The 18,600-nt window shown below is 40.7% G+C and overlaps 1 protein-coding gene across 1 annotated transcript in view; it reads right to left on the bottom strand.

The window, feature by feature from the left end:
* LOC136886750 (uncharacterized) overlaps positions 1-18,600 on the bottom strand; it is a 275,978-nt gene that overhangs the window by 8,876 nt on the left and 248,502 nt on the right. Inside the window, exons 20-21 of the mRNA XM_067159555.2 lie at positions 16,954-17,083; positions 8,983-9,331 (exon numbers count right to left, since the gene is read on the bottom strand). Of these exons, the coding sequence (XP_067015656.2) occupies positions 8,983-9,331; positions 16,954-17,083 (479 nt within the window). The remainder of the gene's footprint in view (positions 1-8,982; positions 9,332-16,953; positions 17,084-18,600) is intronic.

Here is an 18,600-nt window from a genome sequence, read left to right as displayed (position 1 = left end):
GCACGATGAATCCTCACGGCCTTTATTCTTGGCTTTCTAGACTGGGGCCGCTATATCACAGTCAGATGGTTCCTCAATTATAATCACAAACACTGAGTGGACTTTGAACCAGGCCTCATATCTAGGTAAAAATCCCTGATCTTGCCGGGAATCTAATCCAGGGCCTACGGGTAAAAGCAGGCACCCTACCCTTACACCATGGGGCCAGCTCTGAAATAATAATGAAAGTGCACCAGATGACAATGTAGAGGATGAAGAGAACAAATCAGCTGAACTGCCTCCAATGCGGCAAGATGTCCTTGAAATTATGCAAGAGATTGACGATTTATCTGAGCTTCTGACGACATCTCAATGAAAGTAATTTCACACTTAAATTGTACCCAAAATATTATTATTCACTGGTTAAATTCACGTAAAAGATAGTCTGTGATTGATGAGTTTTTTCCCCATATGAATTAACCCATATGCACCCACCCGCCCTTTGCTCTGACATTGCTAGAAATCCGCCAACATTTTAGTATGCAACCTTGGTGTTGCAAGCTTTCAGTTAAAAAAGTATAGTGGGTGATCGACTGCGTGTATTATCAAGGGACCTGTTTTACATTACAATAGAGTCTTGCTCAACCGACCTTCGCTTATCCGACATTCCGTGTTATCCGACACTGGTAGGCTTAATTTGAACTTTAGGTGGAGACAATTCTCGGACACTTGGTGTGGAGGGTGCGACCGTGGGGCAAGCAATGGCAGTCATGTGGTAGGACCGGGTTTTTCTCAAGGAGAGGTGCAGCGTGTTTTCAGTCAATGTTCATTGTAGCATCGGTTGGGTGCGGATATAGTTTTCATACCCTCTGTGAGTATAATACCAATATAATGGTCCGTTATTGAACATTATAAATTTTCCAGCAACTCATTCTTGGTCCCCATGGGAATCAACATCTACATCATTTGATGGCCAGGCAGGCATCTATTTTTGGAAATGACACATAGCTCTCATAGTGCATTGGCACTGCTGGTCGCTTCAAATAGTCTATGCAGTGGCCTCCACGGTATGCACTAGCCTTGCGTCTTGGGTGGTGTGCTAAGTCCCAACTGACGAGCCTAACTTAGCACACGAGGGCGAAACGCAGGCAACCAAGAATGAGTTAGCTGGAAAATTTATAATGTCCAATAACGGACCATTATATTGGTATTACCGTATTTCACGGCATAATCGTCGCACTTTTTATACCAAAATTTTCGAAAAAAATTGTAGGGTGCGACCATTATACGATGAATATTTAATACCAGTATTTGTATTACTCAAAAAATGTATTTATAACTAAATTGTATTTGATACAAATTTAAGATGCACGTAATACTCGCGTTTATACATCAAAATAATTAAAATAGTCTAAAACAAAATTCATTATTTTTCGCAACAATTCGGTGAACGATTTTCCAACCTGAAAATAAAAATGAACGTATTAAGTTAATTTGTCATTAATTTGAGTATTAAAGTTAAAATATTACACTTGCAAAAAATTATCGCTTTGTTGTGAAATGCGGACTTACCGGTACGCAATTTATTCCAAATCTTAGGTGTCGCTATCGCAGGTTTCGCTATCTGATGCGCCGTCCTCGCCTCTGTTAATATCAGTATCAGATTCTTCGTCTCCCTGCCACACTGCGTCATCTTCGGAACCGTCTAGTGCATTCGAAATCCCAGTCCTTTTGAAGCTCTTGGAGACTAGTTCAGGTGGTATAAGATCCCAACTCTTCTTCACCCACGAGCATAACAAGTCCAAGGGTGGACGCCTGATATTTCCGGCGGGCGTCAATTGCTGATCGCCGCTCATCATCCACTCGTTGTAAAATCGACGTAAGTGGTCTTTAAAGGGTTTATTAACACATACGTCTAGTGGCTGCAAAGCAGATGTTAGGCCACCAGGAATGACTATCTGTCGTGTCTTATTTGTAGTGAGAATTTGCTTCACTTCGTTCACGAGATGACCTCGGAAACTATCTAAAACAAGCAGAGCTGGTTGTTTTAGTAGTGCACCAGGTCTTCTATTCCACACAGTTTTAACCCAGTCCAGCATGAGTTCTACGTCCATCCAACCCTTTGGTTGCACTCGTACATGAATTCCACGGGGAAACTGTATATTCTTAGGCATCGTTTTCCTCTTGAAAATGATGTAAGGCGGCAACTTTCTCCCGTCAGCTGTAATGGCTAGCATTGCCGTGCATCGCAACTTCTCACTACCGCTGGTTTTCATTAATACACTCCGTGATCCTTTTAGCGCAATAGTGCTGTTGCGAGGCATATCAAAAAAGATTGGAGTCTGATCGCCATTACCGATTTGAGAAAGCAAGTACGAAGTTTCCTTGCGCAAACGTATGACAAATCGGTGAAAATTTACAATCTTGTCCGTGTAATCAGCAGGCAACTTTTGGCTTAGTGTTGTTCTCCTTCGCACTGACAGATTGTGTCGTCGCATGAACCCCTTAATCCACCCACGAGTCGCCTTAAACTGAGTTACCGGTATGTTGTGTTTGCGCGCTACCTCCTGTCCCTTAATTTGTAACATTTCATATGATACACTGCAGCCATTGTTACGTATTTCACTGACGTACCTAAACACTTCTTCGTCAATTATAGGAAACTTCCCTGTTTTAGGACCTCTAAACGCGCGTCTAGAAGGGTTTGTGCTTTTTAGCTTGTTTTTTACTTTCCGCCAGTCACGCACCAACTTTTCACTCACAGAAAATTTTCTTTCTGCAGCTCTGTTCCCGTGCTGTTCAGCGAAGGCAATTACGCTTAGCTTGAAGCCCGCAGAATAGTTTCTATATTTACCCATAATCGCTTATAAATGCTTCACACGTTAATGTTTTGCGATATAAATGACTTTCCGTAATTGTTCACTATTAAAACAAATTATTTCTGCAAACACCCAAAACACAAATTAAAAACTTGAATTCTCACGCACACATGTCTACAGTAAGCACGTAAATCTGAAACAAATAAATGCATCTGTGATCTGTCCATTCCAGAGCAGCCAATACTGTTAGGCAGCAAGGAAGCATGCAACAATTTATCAGTTTAGCTCATTGGTTGCGACACACTACTGCGCTTGCGCAAAGCTTGCAAACCGGAGCTCTAGCTAGCGCGGTGTAGATCTACTGTATAGTTGACTGTATTCCGAGACGTCAGTAACAAACATTAATTTTTTTCAATTTCTTTTAAACATACGGTAATTAGGTTAATATTTCTTCCCAGTTATTGATGATTTTACATTACAAGACTGACGAGTTTATAAAATAAAACTTTAATAGCATTGGCTAATAATTATCTTGACTGCTTGGATAAAAGTTTTCATCCCATGCCCGGACACGTATGACGTAGTAGTAGGTAAGATAAGAGTCTAGCGATGACAACTGAGACATCGTAAATAATTCGGCTGAATAATTCCGTGGAAATCTGCGTTATCGTCTTGGATTTCACTTCGTGCGCAATAACACAGGAGCCGGCCCCATGGTGTAGGGGTAGCGTGCTTGCCTCTTACACGGAGGCCTCGGGTTCAATTCACGGCCGGGTCAGGGAATTTTACCTGTATCTGAGGGCTGGTTCGAGGTCCATTCAACCTACCTAGCCAGTATTTCCTGGCGACGTTGCCGATAAGCGATAACTTACAGCCTTACGTATTTCAAATGGGAACTCATAATATGTAGGTGGTGAATAAATAGTACACTGTCTCGCGACCACGTTGTCAAACTGCCGATAGCCTACCGGTAAGCATAATATGTAGGTGGTGAATAAATAGTACACTGTCTCGCGACCACGTTGTCAAACTGCCGATAGTCTACCGGTAAGCCATGCGTCGTACATATACCGGTATTATTTATTTATACGTTGTGCAACATGTCGCAAACGTGACTGTGTTGCCAAATTGCCCATAAACCATACACGTATTTAAACTGCGCATTCATGTGCAACTTACGTTGCAGTTCCATTTACCTTTTAACCAGATTAGTGAACAAAATTTGGACCTGCGACGATTATGTAATTAAAGGTTTAAAGTCCGATTTTTGTATTGAAAATAAAGGATGCGACGATTACGCGGTGGCGACGATTATGCCGTGAAATACGGTATAAATTTACTAATTCAGGACAAATATTTTAGGTTCCCTATGGGAATCAACATCTACATCACTCTGTGAGTATGGCGAGTAAACGAAAGAAAGTGATTGTTTCTGTGGAAGATAAGTTGAGTGGGTTAAGGAGAATGGACAAAGGGGAAACTCTTCAAAAAGTGGCTCCAGATTATGTTGTTGAACATGTTACAGTGTGAGACTGGAAACATAACAGAGAAGAAATTGAAAAGTGGTGTTCTACCAGAGCAACAAGTGATGCACTGAAAATTAGAAAAACAATGAAAAATTTGAGTATGAAAAAGTAAGTGAAGCACTATTTCTTTGGTTCACTCAAAACTGGGAAAAAGGCCTGTCAATATCTGGTACCATTCTGCAATAAATGGTGGTGTATTTCCAGAAGGAGTTTTATGAAAGGGGCCCTAATTTTACTGCCAGTGCTGGGTGGCTTCATCGGTGGAAAAAAACGGTACAGGATTGGGCAGCTTAATATCTGTGGAGAAAAACTGTCAGCTAAATCTGGTGAGGTTGTGAAATTTAAACGGGAATTTCAAGAAATAATTCTTGCTGAAGGATTAACCGGTGATCAGATTTTTAATTGTGATGAGACTGGACTGAATTTCAATATGCTGCCATCAAAACTCTCGCAGCCCAAGCCAAGACGTCTGCACCTGGCTGCAAGCGTAATAAGGAAGGAGTTACTGTTCTTGCCTGTAGTAATATTACTGGGAACTTAAAATCAAAACTGTTTATGATCGGTAAAGCAAAGAAGCCGAGGATATTTAAAAACATTTCTGTTCATGTTCCTCTTCCTAACGTGACGTCATTATGCCGCCAATGGTCCAAGGTGTGCTGGAAACATTGAAGAGGAAATATTGGTGGAAACACCTTTCATCCCTGATAGAGAAAATGGACAATGGCAACGACATGATAGAAAAGTTAAAACGAAACAAGATGAAAGACGTGGCATACTGGATAGCGCAGTCTTGGGAAGAAGTTGAAACAACAACATTAGAAAGTCTTGGAACATATTGTTGAGTGAGGTTGAACATCGAGAGGAGATGGTACAAGAAGACATGGAAAACATTGTTCCCTTACTGAATTGCATTACTGGCTGTGAGGATGCTATGACTCAAGATGTGCACAAGATCAGCCGTTTGAACTAACTGACCCTGATATTATTGGTTTTGTAAATGCTAAAGAAAATGAGGATGATGAAGAAGAACGAGACATTGCAGAACAAAAGGAGAAAACGATGACTCAAAGTGAATGATTATCGTCGATGGCGGGATTTTGCACCAAGAAAACGTGAATCAACAGGCTAGCAGACATTGTTGACAAGTTTCTTTTCGTAAGACATTTGGAATGTTTTCATTCAATACTACACCTACTGTACAATTGAACTGGTAAGTCAATAAATATAGTACCATAAAACATATTAATACAGTATAGCCTTCCTGTTTGTTTTAGTTCATTTTCAAAGTTATTCTGTATTATCCGACATTTTCGATGATCCGACGTACTCCAGGTCCCGATTAGGTCGGATAATCGAGACTCTACTGTATTGAGAAATTCCACGCTATTGCTCTTGACACAAAAACAGAACAATACAGAAATGTATGTTGGATATTCAGCCCGATGGCTGGTTTGATCCTCTGCAGCTCCGCCAACAGCCGTCATAAATAGCCTAGGCATCACTGAAGAGGCGTACTAGGGAAATGAGGTGTGACGTAGTTTCCTGTTGCTTTCCTCACCGAGCCAGAAGTTGCTATTACATATCAGTCTGCCAAGCCCACTGAAATGCATGCACCAACCGACCCTATGAGCGATATCTTCATACCATTCATAACAGGGACTGGCTGCATAAGCAATGGTATTACTAGCATCACTCATACCTCAGTCACTTTCATATTGTCAAAGCCAAGGATGAGACAGACAGGTCAATGAAAGTAACAAATTTGATATAGCCCATACCAGAAATATAACATATATACAGAAATATAACATAAAAAATCCCTTTGAAAACTCAAATTTTTCATTAACTTATCTTAACTTGGAAGTTCTTTAGTGTGTGGTATGGCCTTAATTATACGACACGAGCCTAACATTTGCCCGATTTTAAAATAAGGGAATAATAGGAAATCAATACGACATGAGCCTAACATTTGCCTGATTTGGAAATAAGGAACTAATGGGAAACCAATCACAAGGCAGGGAATGATGAGATTCGAACCTGTTTATTATTATTGTTATGATTGTTATTAAAATTCAGTCAAAGTAGTAAAGTGTTCACATCCAGGTACCAAGATCGTAGGTTCAAATCTGGCAGTCGTAATCAGATCTTGAGGGGCGGGAAAAAGTTCATTCGGCATTCCACGTCATACGATATTACTACACTCTCTGGTGATACATTTCGTGTTCAATCATGCACAGGATCACTAATAACTTCTTCCTCACTATCACTGCTGAAATCAGAGCCTAAAACATCAAGTATGATTTGAATTTGCTATTACTGAGCATATCGCGCGAGCATGCAACTTCCTTCTCAGCCATCTTGTCAACAACAGAATACAGATTTCTGAATCGATATTTTAATAAATTCTCTTTGCCAAAGAAGCATACCAGAGCACTCTGGTGACACTTCTGAGACACCAAGAACGTATTTCAATTAGAAATGTTTCTAGAATAAGCCAACAGATGTCACAAACGTCTCCAATATGCGACCTTGCATTCCTGGCATATCAGGCCGCTTGTGAAGTCCTCGCCCAGCCGTTTGAGCGTGTATCAATCCGCTTACGGGTGCATAGGAGTTAAGCCATAGTAGAAATATGTCGTTAATGGGTCTAGTGGTGCAAGATGTAAGTAAGGTACTGTATAATATCATGGCATAAAGTAATAGTAGCATTTACAATACCCTGTACACAATATTTCTATAAACATGTTTTAAAAAAACTGACCATGTTCAGTATCAGTTAATACTGTAAATGAAAATCGGAACTGTAAATGAAAATCGGAACATGTATTAAATGTCGAACAAATTATGTGCAATTATCTATTTGAACAAAGTTTAGCACTTCATCCTATATTTCTACATAGGGGAGGTTGATGACTTTGTTTTGTGAGCAAACAGTGAAGTGTGCATTAGATAAAAAAATTCTCGCACAGCCAGGAAAACACATCATTGTATGTGAGACAATAACGTTTTCCTGCTCTTCAAGCACTTATTGTTGTAAGTGTTGTATTGTACTCCTTTCAATCATGTGTTTGTAAGATATTTATATCATAATCAATTTTCTGGAGTAAGCATGCTGTTAAGCCCTGAAGATGCTGCAAAAGCTGTTGCTTTGGTGGCAGATAACAGCAGCATACATTACAATATAAAAGTATTGAGAACTACACATTCTAACGACAGAAAATGGATGCTATTCAAGCAGACCAGAATCAGGCCCAAGAAGAGCAACATCAGCAAGAGATAAGGACTTCATAATGCTTCAAGTTCTCTGCAACCGCCACACCACCGCCGTTACAGCACAAGATTCACTCCACCAAGTTTGAGGGGTCAATGTTAGTGAGAGAACTGTCTGAAGAAGACTGGAAGAATGGTGTTAACCAAAGGAGGAAAGGCGAAGGAAAGGATTTATCAAAATAATGGAACAAAAATTTGAAATTGTAGACAGTTTCAAGTACTTGGGAGGCAAACAGATGCAGGATGCAGGGCAAGATATGGAGATCTGTGAAAGGATTCAACAGGGAAATGCATTCTACCAGAGTGTGAGAAACCTGGTGTGGAGGAAGGAAGTATAAAGAAGTAATATATAAGATGTACTATGACATATGCAGAGGAGAAAAAGACGGGAGATTTCAGTGAAATTAAATTTTTACTATGATAGGAAAGACAGGAAATGCAAATTCAAGGAAGGAGAGGCCGTGGACGACCACGATTGAGATGGAAGGATACCATCCAACGCAGCATTATAGAAAGAAACCTGGACTGGGACACAGTGTTGGAAGAGGAGTGGTGGAAAGACCGAAGAAAGTGGAGAGGAACCATATTTGCCCCTACCCGGCTACAGCTGGATAAAGGGAAATGATGATGATGATGATGAGGAAAGACAAGAAAGGACATTAAGAAGGAATTGGAGCGGAAAAGCTTTAAGACAGAATAGAAAGGGATAAACATAGATAGACGTGTTAAAAGAATGGAAGAGAGAAGGATGCCGAACCGGACAATGGAAACCCAGACAAAACAAGGGAGGGCCAGACTAAGGTGGTTGAAAACCATCAAGAATAGTATAATTACAGTGAGTTTCTCCCCTCGGTTGGCCAGCAGGTGTACCCAGCTTATAAGTGTGGATGTAGGTGGAGAACATTTCCAACATCTCCTGTCATAAGGTAGGCTACCAGCTTATTTTCTTAGTTCTTAATTGCTAATTTTCTTAATTCTTATTTTCTTCATTTTAATTGTTATCTCATGTCATGCACGGATAAAGTGACAGTGCTGTCCTTGTTGCTATGCCGCGGAACGGGGAGTGACGAGTCAACAGGAGGCAAAAAAGCTTGGCGTGCTTGCCAACCAACCGATGAGAGAAACTCACTGTAGAAGAAACCTGGATCAGAACACAGTTTAGGAGGAACAACAGAAAGATGCCATAAACAATCCAACCCAGTGGGAGCTGGACAAGGGAATTGGATGATGATGATGATGACGATGACGAATAAACATATCTGGCAAGAAAATCCTGTCATGACGACAGCCCAATGGTACATAATTCATCAGTCAAATACCTTACAACTGGTGTGCTTAGTACAATTTATGAAGGGAACTTACCACCACCAATATTAAACTAGACTTACCTTTCTCCTTCACATTATCAGATAGTGATGAATTATCACTGTAACCATCATCTTCTGTATCATAATCATCCTTGTCACAGCTATCTTCAGATACAGCAAAAGCAGGCTTCTTCGGGGCAGGAACTGCGAACAATGCATCCTCTCCGCTTTTAACAGGCAAGGGCTTGCGTTTGGTACCCTGTCGAATGGATGTCTCACTACTTAGAGAATCAACATCCATATCTGAATCACTCTCCATGGTACTCATGGAATCAGGTTTGATTGGAGATGTCTCAACACTGGAAGCATCTGATAATTTTGGCCTCTCAGCTCTCATGATCTGGTGTTGAGTAGCAAGCAGTCTATCCACCTAAAAACCAACATATAATATTAGTTAGCACTGATCTCATTTTTAAAAGATTGTTGAACTGGGTTCCCACTCTAAGAATGACACAATTTGCCAGATTGTCAATGGCCAGAACTCTTAGAGGAAATGGAATGGAATTACTACTAAATACATTAGATTGATGTCTGTATGGTCCACAATAATAAAGTAGAAATCAAAACCAGAATTGGCACTGCAAAAAGTGTGATTCTGAAATTTAAAAAAAAAAAGTATATTTTGCAAGGATTGCAATGGTTGTTAAAGTCTTAAACACCATTTGCAAATAAGAAAAACTACCTGAAGACTGGACTAAAGTCGTCGTCGTCGTCCCTCTATTTAAGAAAGGAAACGGATAGAAGCCCAGTAACTACAGGGGCATCACTCTTCTATCTCATGGACTCAAAATAATGGAATGAATCATAGAACAGAGATTAAGAACGTTGCCACTGATGCTTTCACGGCCCGTACTTTTAGACATGATAATAGGCTTTTGGGCTTATGCCATGTCAAGAAAATAGGGTGAAATTATTTTTAAGAAGCCTTTCTCGTGGACAGTCGAGATTTTCTTCTCTGTGAAACAAAGAATTTCAGCTTATTTTCTTGACACGGCAGAAGCCCAAAAGCCTGTATCATGTCTAGAGATTAAGAACCATAAATGAACCTCAGCTTGAACAGGAGCAGTTATGGTTTTAGAGAGAACAGGGCAACAACAGATCTACTTTCTGTACGGATGATTATGGAGAAGCACTAGGAAAAAGGAAATGACGTCATCTTCATTTTTTTATGACACTGTACAGACAAAAAGCGTGGGAATGCTTTCAGAAGAGGTCTACACCATGTTCTTTAATTAATAAAGTCAAAATGCTGTATGAACATTGCCAGAGTTTTGTCCAAATAGGTGATGGATATTCGGAGTGGTTTGAGACTAGGCAGGATGCACAAGAAGGCAGCACACTATTGTCACTTTTATTTATCAATGTAATGGATGAAATAATGAGAAATAATGAAAAGAGTTATGAGACTCAACAACAAAAACAACTCTGAGTTGAAAGGTCTTGACTTTGCAGATGAAGTTGCAATATGGGGTGACAATGAGGCCGAAGTACAACAGAAGCTGAAAGACTGGAATGCTATATCCAAGCAATTGGGTCTCAAGAAAAGCAATTCCAAAATGGTAGTGTTGCCCGTTAGCCGAGAGAGCATCTGTACTAACATCAATCTAGATAGATCAAGGTTGAAACAAGTACATCAGTTCTGCTATATTGGCAGTGTAAAAACAACACACAGCCTATCATCTTCAGACATCACTAGAGAAGTACAGAATGGAGCAGAGTTTTATCATCTTGTGAGAAAACTACTTTGGGATAAGCAAGATTAAGATCAAAATTAAAACTCTACAGAAGTTTCTTTGTACCAGTTGCCACATACAGTCCAAACCAACAGAAATATCAGCAAACTACAAGCAGTAGAAATTAAATTCTTCAGAACTATGATTCAGAAAACGGGGAAGGACAAAATAAGAAACAATGAGATAGGCCATCCTGTCCAAATCAAACAATCCCTTAGTGAGATCTGTGTCTAAACCAGGCTGAAATGGTTTGGTCATCTCAAAAGAATGGATCTACAAAGAACAGCTAGAGTGTGGTTTTAAAAGGAACTCGACAAAAGAACAAGTGGTCAGCCAAGGAAGAGATGGATTGATCAGATTAGAAATGATCTGGCTGGGCGTGATCTGAAGAAGGCACCTACATGAACAGCAATAGGGGGAGAGCGCTCATTCACTGCACGTAGGAAACTGGAGCTGGTTCAAGATGATGATGATGATGATGATGATGATCTTTTGTGCAACCATGACCTCTAATTCAAAATTCGTCCATGTGTCATGAAGTCTTGTGATTCCAGTACTGCTTTCTGGTGTCAAAGGATGGAAATTAAAGGTGTCATCACTGAATTTACTGCAGGCCTTTGAAATGAAACGTGGATGTATTGTGCAATTTCCAACACCCTATGACCAGGTCACTAACGAGGAGGTACTCTGTCATACCACGAAAACATGTGGTCTTACTTCGCACAAAAGAAAGGATATTAACCGCTCAAGCCAGTTCGACGTGTACATGTACGGACCTACAAAACATAAGCCAGGAGCGGTGTGACGTATACCTGTACGGACTAGGCTAGCAATGTTTTAGATGTACATCTGCCTGCCATCTGTTGGTTGTCAACTTGAACGTTTAGCAAGGTTCGCAGCACAGGGTATCATACTAGGCAGGGGAGTATCTTCTACCATAATGTGGCATTGTGTTGGCATAAAAAGAATTTGTTTCTTCAACATCGATCGTTGTAAACAACATAGTGGCGCCCTCGCACGGTCTGCATTTACCTAATGCAGCTCTCGAATGCATATTAGGTGAAAACAGTGATGAGAATAATCCGAGCGATAATGAAAGTGTTAGTGATGATGATTATGCACAGCAGGAAATTACGTGTGATGTACATAATGATAGTAATATAAGTGAATGCTCACCCGAGTGGTCATGCACACCTGTTGATTCAAATTTTATTCCAAGAAAAAGGTAATTAGGCATTTTTTTTTTTTACTTCGCATGCCACCTTTTTGTATGTAGATACATCTGCATGACATAAACTGCACATCCACTTATTTTGAACAAAATCAGACAAGTTGTTTAGAAGTTATAGCAATATTTGTGACAGCATGTAAAATTGTGATACATTTCTCAAATTTACTACCGCTGTAGGGTAAAACTTTTAATACCGGCTTGAAGGGTTAACCTATTTTAGTTATATTCCAAAAATGACAAATACAGCTTTGTACAACTGATTATGGAGGGCAAGATGGGAGGGAAACTTGGACATGGGCTGGAAAGAACCTCCAGCAGTTGTTTGATACGGCAACTCTTACACGAGAAACGTGCGCACACGCGCATCCATACAAGCACACACAAAACAAAACAAAAAGAGAGGAAAAATTACATCATGATAGGTCACTAACAACAGAAAGGAGAGACAAGGATAAACATGAAAAACAAGATCAAATTCTTCATCTTCACATACACTTGGCAAAAATTCTCATCAACCACAGTTCTTTTACATCCAATTCTTCTCAGGCCCTGATAATTACTTTCATTCTGCAAGGTTGGTGGGCTTGCAATTCCTTTCATTCCAAAGCTAACCTCCTTACTTGCATGTTTGTTTCCTTCCTCAATCTCGTTTATACAGAGTGTGGCCAAAAGTCCGGGAAGGTGTATCCCATCAAAAAATGTGCCGTGTATGATTCCTGAGCTTTGCAGCTAGCTGCGGCATTGCTGAGCAGTCTGTCACTGACACCAGTATCGTAAAAATCACAACATGTCGCGAGTTAACCGATTCTTTATGTGGGATGATCATCGGCGCACGGCCCATGGGTCATAGCACTGCAGAAATTAAACATGTATTCGGGTTTTCAAGGTCAACAGTGTCGAGGGTGGATCTTCAATATCACAGACAGAATGTTACTACTTGCGTAAACCACTGCGCGGGAAGAACACAGGTGTTTAACAAACGAACATCAAGTCGCCTCCACAGAACCATATAGGGCGCTCGGCGGACTACTGTAAGTCATATCACCACCCAGTTGAATGTTGCGAGTCAGAAACCCATTTCTAACACGACAGTAAGGAGGCAACTGCACCACATAGGCTTCACCAGCCGACAACCAACTCGTGTCCCTTTGCTGACACCTCGACAGAGAGCTCAACAATGTGCAGGGGCCCGCGGTCATTGGCAAGGGACCATGAAACAGTGGCGGCGAGTGGTATGGTCCGATGAATCCCGGATCCAGTTGTATCAAGCTAATGGGCACGTGAGTGTATGGCGTATGCCCCATGAAGCTATGGATCCTGTGTGTCAACAAGGCTGTGTCCAGGCGGGAGGTGGCTCAGTTCTGGTCTGGGCAGCATTCTCGTTGTCGCAATTAGGCCCCATTGTCCGGCTGCAGGAAGTGCTGACAGGTGCAAGGTTTTTTTTTTCTTTTTTTTTTCTTTCTATGATATAAGGTGCAAGTTATATGGACATTCTTTCAGATCATCTGCATCCCTTTCTGACCCTAGAGTGCCCTGATTGAGATGCCATGTTTCAATAGGACAAAGCGGCATTTCACTGCTCTGTCGTGGCACGTAGGTGGTCGGAAGAGCATTCCAGTGAAGTTACGACCATTGATTGGCCCTCCAGATCCCCCGACTTTAATCCAATCGAGCATTTATGGGATGATGCTGTCGCTGCTGGTGTATGCTCCATGAACACCGCACCATATACACAAAACCAATTGTGGGTATTAGTGCAAGATGCATGGGTCCAGGTACCTCTAGAACGATTCCAACACCTTGTAGAGTCGATGCCTCACTGAATTGCTGCCGGTTTGAGGGCTCGCGGAGGAGTAACTCGTTATTAACATCACATTCAGTGTCTTCCCATGACTTTTGGCCTCTCATTGTATACCCTTCATGGAATGTCCTTCCATTGAACCTCAAGCAAGATTGTGAACCAGCTTGAACATAGAAATAAATGGGCGCCACTGCCAATTCTATGCAGTACCCTTTCACCCAGTCTGGACTGTATTTCTTCACATATCACAAATGGTGGTTAAAAATAGTCACATAATCAGTTAACAGAAGAAGTGGAGAGGACATTAGTTAAATCTGGATGGTAAAACCAAATTTGGTAAGACATACACTCAAAGGATTTTTAAAATTTTCATTTGAAGAACATTTTAAACCGAGAGTGGACCTTTGAAAGAAATTCTTACATATATATCATCCTCCTCCTGTTCCCATACCAGGTCAGGGCATTTATGGCACTTCACATTCCTCTCCCATCATTTTGTCCCAGTTCATGTTTATTTTTCTCGCACCCCTCTTTATTAAATCGATCCGCCTTGTTGTAGGTCCCCCTCTCCCTCTCTTTCCGCTGGACTTCATCTCCATGATCTGTTTTGGTATTCTTTTCTCCTCCAGCCTCTTTACATGGCCAAACCATCTTACCATCTTTCATTTTGCTAGCTTAAATTCTACTCTCCTCCCTACTTGCCACTGTCCAGGTCTCAGCTGCATAGGTCAATATGGGTGCATAATACATTTTTCTACATATCTCTTTACACTTCGTTGGTACTTCCTTACTCCACTCTGGTGGCACCCTCTTGGTAATCTCCACGTCCAGCCTTGTACATACTGCTTCCGTTACCGACAGATTCTACGAGTTTGTAAAATTGAAGTGAATGCCTTTCTTATGAAGAGTATGAAATAAATACTGTTCTAAAATTTTATATTTTGCACTACCTTGCAAGTCCCACAGCAGATGATCCTGGCAATATCCAAATTACACACAAACAATCTAATTGCAGAAAAAGTTAATAACACAGAACAGAATGGAAACCAAATAGAAGTGTACCACAGGGTTGCACCCTATTCCCCATGCTTTTCATAACCTATGAACATTCTTACGACTGGAGACTTCTTCCCCCATGGCAACATCACCATAAATGACCCCTTACAACTGGACATGCCATTGTATGCCATTATTTTCATTTCCTCTAGTCCAGCTCCTGTCAGGTTGGGGTGTTGATGGCACTTCTCCGTTGCCTCTCCTTCCACCACTCCTTTTCAGTAATAATTGTATTCCAGTCCAGTCTTCTTTTTCTTATACTCTTCTTGACAGAGTCTATCCATCTTGCTCTCTTTTTTTTTTTTTTGCTAGTGGCTTTACGTCGCACCGACACAGATAGGTCTTATGGCGACAATGGGACAGGAAAGGCCTAGGAGTTGGAAGCGGCCGTGGTCTTAATTACAGTACAGCCCCAGCATTTGTCTGGTGTGAAAATGGGAAACCACGGAAAACCATCTTCAGGGCTACCGAGAGTGGGATTCAAACCTAATATCTCCCGGATGCAAGCTCACAGCCGCGCGCCCCTAACCGCACAGCCAACTTGCCCGATTCATCCTGCTCTGGGCCTCCCTCTTGCCCTCTTTCTTTCCATCTTAGCTTCCAACACTTGTTTTAGTATCCTTCCCTCCTCCATCCTCACAACATACCCAAACCATCACAATTTATTCTTCCCCATCCATCACTCAGTTTTTTGACCCCTATCTCTTCTCTGACCTCAACATTTCTTACTCTGTCTCTCCTTGTCTTCCCTAACATACTCCTCAAGGAACTTCATCTCACTGGCCTGAATTTTATTCTCATTTCTTGCCCTGTACACCATCTTAATAGAACAGCTGCAGAATATGAAATGGATATATCAGTTGAAATAACAAAAACAATCTCTTTCAAAGGCAAAGACCAGTTCCCTGTAAAACTGTAATGAATAATAAGCCAGTAGAATAAACCACTCCGACTATCCCGGCTGCTACCAATCATTTGACAGCAATATCAAAACCAACACTGTGAATATAACAAAATAATGGGTATTATCAATTCAGTCATGGAATGGTCTAGAGGAACACAAGACTACATATTTGCAGAACACTAGTTACACCGTTCCTCCTACATGGCATCAAGGCATGGACCATCGGGAAAAGAGACAATACTAAAATCATTGTTGCTGAGATGAGATTCACAAGATGTACAGCAGGACACATGCTATAGAACCACAAAAGGAACAAGTATGAAGGACACTAGAGAACAAATATGAAAACCTTTTCCACTGGGGCTTATAAAATAACAAGTGTACTGAAAGGTGTTAATAAACACCAGACAACACACACGAAAACATGTGCATCGGGGCCGATAAAAATATCTGAAGTATTATTGCAGATCACACTCTTTCTAAAACAAATGTTAGTAAAAACCTTTTATTTTGGAGCAGTGGGTAATTAAGCATTACTTTCTGGTCACAATCTTACACTATGAATTGGAGGTTACACTCGACCATGTGTGACTGGGAGGAATGACTTTGGCCGCCATTTTGAAGTCAACAAAACTCAAAGGTAGTTCAACATTCGCGACCTCTGAGCACCAGTCCACTTTCTGATAGATTTTACTGTTGTGTTCATTAGTAAGGAATTACACAACTTCGGCCATTCCATAACTAGACTATCACAAGACTAATATGCACCACACTAGTCAGTTTCACAATATTATATTTGTAATCAAGAAATAGGCTACCGTACTACGCAACACTTCACTGCACCACTCAACACACAATAAATTTCTTACTTCTGAATGGAATGTGAAATACAAGCACAAACAGGCTGTTTTTCAGCAATCTCGTTGCTAACCAGCAAGCAAAATTGAACATTCCAGAGGCTAACGGCTTGGAAATCACATTTTTTTCGCAAGGGATAAAAACATTTTCACGACTAGAAAAATGTGATCGTACTAAGCGGTAATAGCAAAAATTTGTGACGCGATAAGCAAGTTATTTTTATATAGATTTAATACAATGAGAAACGGGACTTTGAATTTAAGACGTGCTAAGTCGGAAAACGTCTTAATGAGGAATGCACTAATGAGGTTTCACTGTAATAGAAAAAATATTCACAAAAATGCATACCACTTGGAGGAAAACTCCATTAATTATTATATAAATCATTATTAGCTCTGAAACAACTTACCCACTCCTCAATATCATTGTCAGGCGTAAGAGGTGCGATAGCTTCAGGCTTGGGATCGTGTACCCTGGATGAATGTTTCGAAAGATGTTTCTTACTGCAGGATGTGAGACGACAGTAAGTGCATACCCACCTGGAAAAAGATAACAGAAATTGTTTTTCAATGCAACATTTTATACGTCTGTCCAACCACCTTTATTATAGACTATTAAGCATCTCAGCATTCAGTTTGCTAGCCTCCGTGAATGAACTACAGGGTCCCTCTTATAAACCCAGACTGAGCACACGGTATTTGTACTCTGCGCTACAGCAGCTGCCTCAGCCCAACTTATGCCAAGCGCGACCGGCCTGCTTTAAGCGTGTATACAATCTTATATGAAATCTTACCTTATAAAAATTGCTGGAAGTGTCATCCATCAAAATGAGGGACTTCATAAAAAGGATTTCCTGCATACCAATAGCAAGAGTTATGACTGTACACATGACCATTAAGATGAAACCAGGCCTCATAATTTGGGACTTTTTCAGGGCCATAAATCATTTACTTAATGACAACTTGTCTGTCTTCAGCCTCTGTATTTCTGTTTTCAGCCGGCTGATTTCTTCTTTGGTATTATCAGCTACCTCGAGAATCATGCATGTATACAATATTAAATAGAAGGAAGGATTCACCTTTCAATACTTCATTGTTAAGTTCAACCAAATAGAAGTTACAACCTGTTCATTTGGGACCGGTTTCAACACATTTGAAATGTCTTCATCGGCCAATTAGCAAAGCAGTGCAAAAATTAAGTCATAAAGATCTAAAAACAACTAACACAATGATCACAGGCAAGAAATTAACACTAAATAGTGGTGTTCTTTTAACTCTTTTGACTGTGATCATTGTGTTATGAACATGAGCTGGAACTGCTTCGGCACAAAATAGTGTAGAAGTGTCCTCCGGTGACCTCACAGTGACGTCACAAACTACCGAGAGCAGTTAGCGCGGGAAAGAGATTCTGACACCCCCTGGATGCAAGATACCTCTCACAATATCTTACTCTTGTGGCTGGATCAACAGGTTTTAGACAATGGACCCGCGTAAACCTGTACAGTTTGATGTGTAACAGCTTTATACTTCTGCGTACAGAAGCAACCAAAACCCCTATTTGTTGTGCAAATTTTGTGAGTGATTTATTTGGTGACCGTTCAAGATTCGTACCAATATCATCTAGCTTTTCCTCTGTTAAAACTGTGTGTGCGTACCTGTTTTTTATTAAGCACTGAGCCAGTAGTTTCAAATTTCTTTAAAATTACATGAATCTTGTGCTCATAAAGGTTGATTAAAATATCTTTTGCATATGAAAATATGGTGTTGCAATGGTAATTGTCTCACCATGTTAACAGCTAAGATTCAGACTGGCTACTGATGCTAGATCGAACACACGCACACTCCTCGCAAGGTCAAGAACTATCCACGCACCTCCCGTACAGGTGCTTAGGTCTGGGAGAGTAAAAACGCTGCTGGATGGCCTGGGTTTATACGAGGGACACTGTATGTCTCTCCAAAATCCTCTACTACAGGGGTTCTAAGCCTGCAGTACATGGATCCCTTGGGGGCCAGGGGGTCTGTGATAAATCAAATACAAGTGTAATATTTATATCCAT

The sequence above is a fragment of the Anabrus simplex genome, chromosome X, assembly GCF_040414725.1.
Source record: "Anabrus simplex isolate iqAnaSimp1 chromosome X, ASM4041472v1, whole genome shotgun sequence".
In the NCBI taxonomy this organism is placed as follows: Eukaryota; Metazoa; Arthropoda; class Insecta; order Orthoptera; family Tettigoniidae; genus Anabrus; species Anabrus simplex.
The sequence above is the reverse complement of the archived record's forward strand: the minus strand, read 5'-3'. Positions and strand labels throughout refer to the sequence as shown.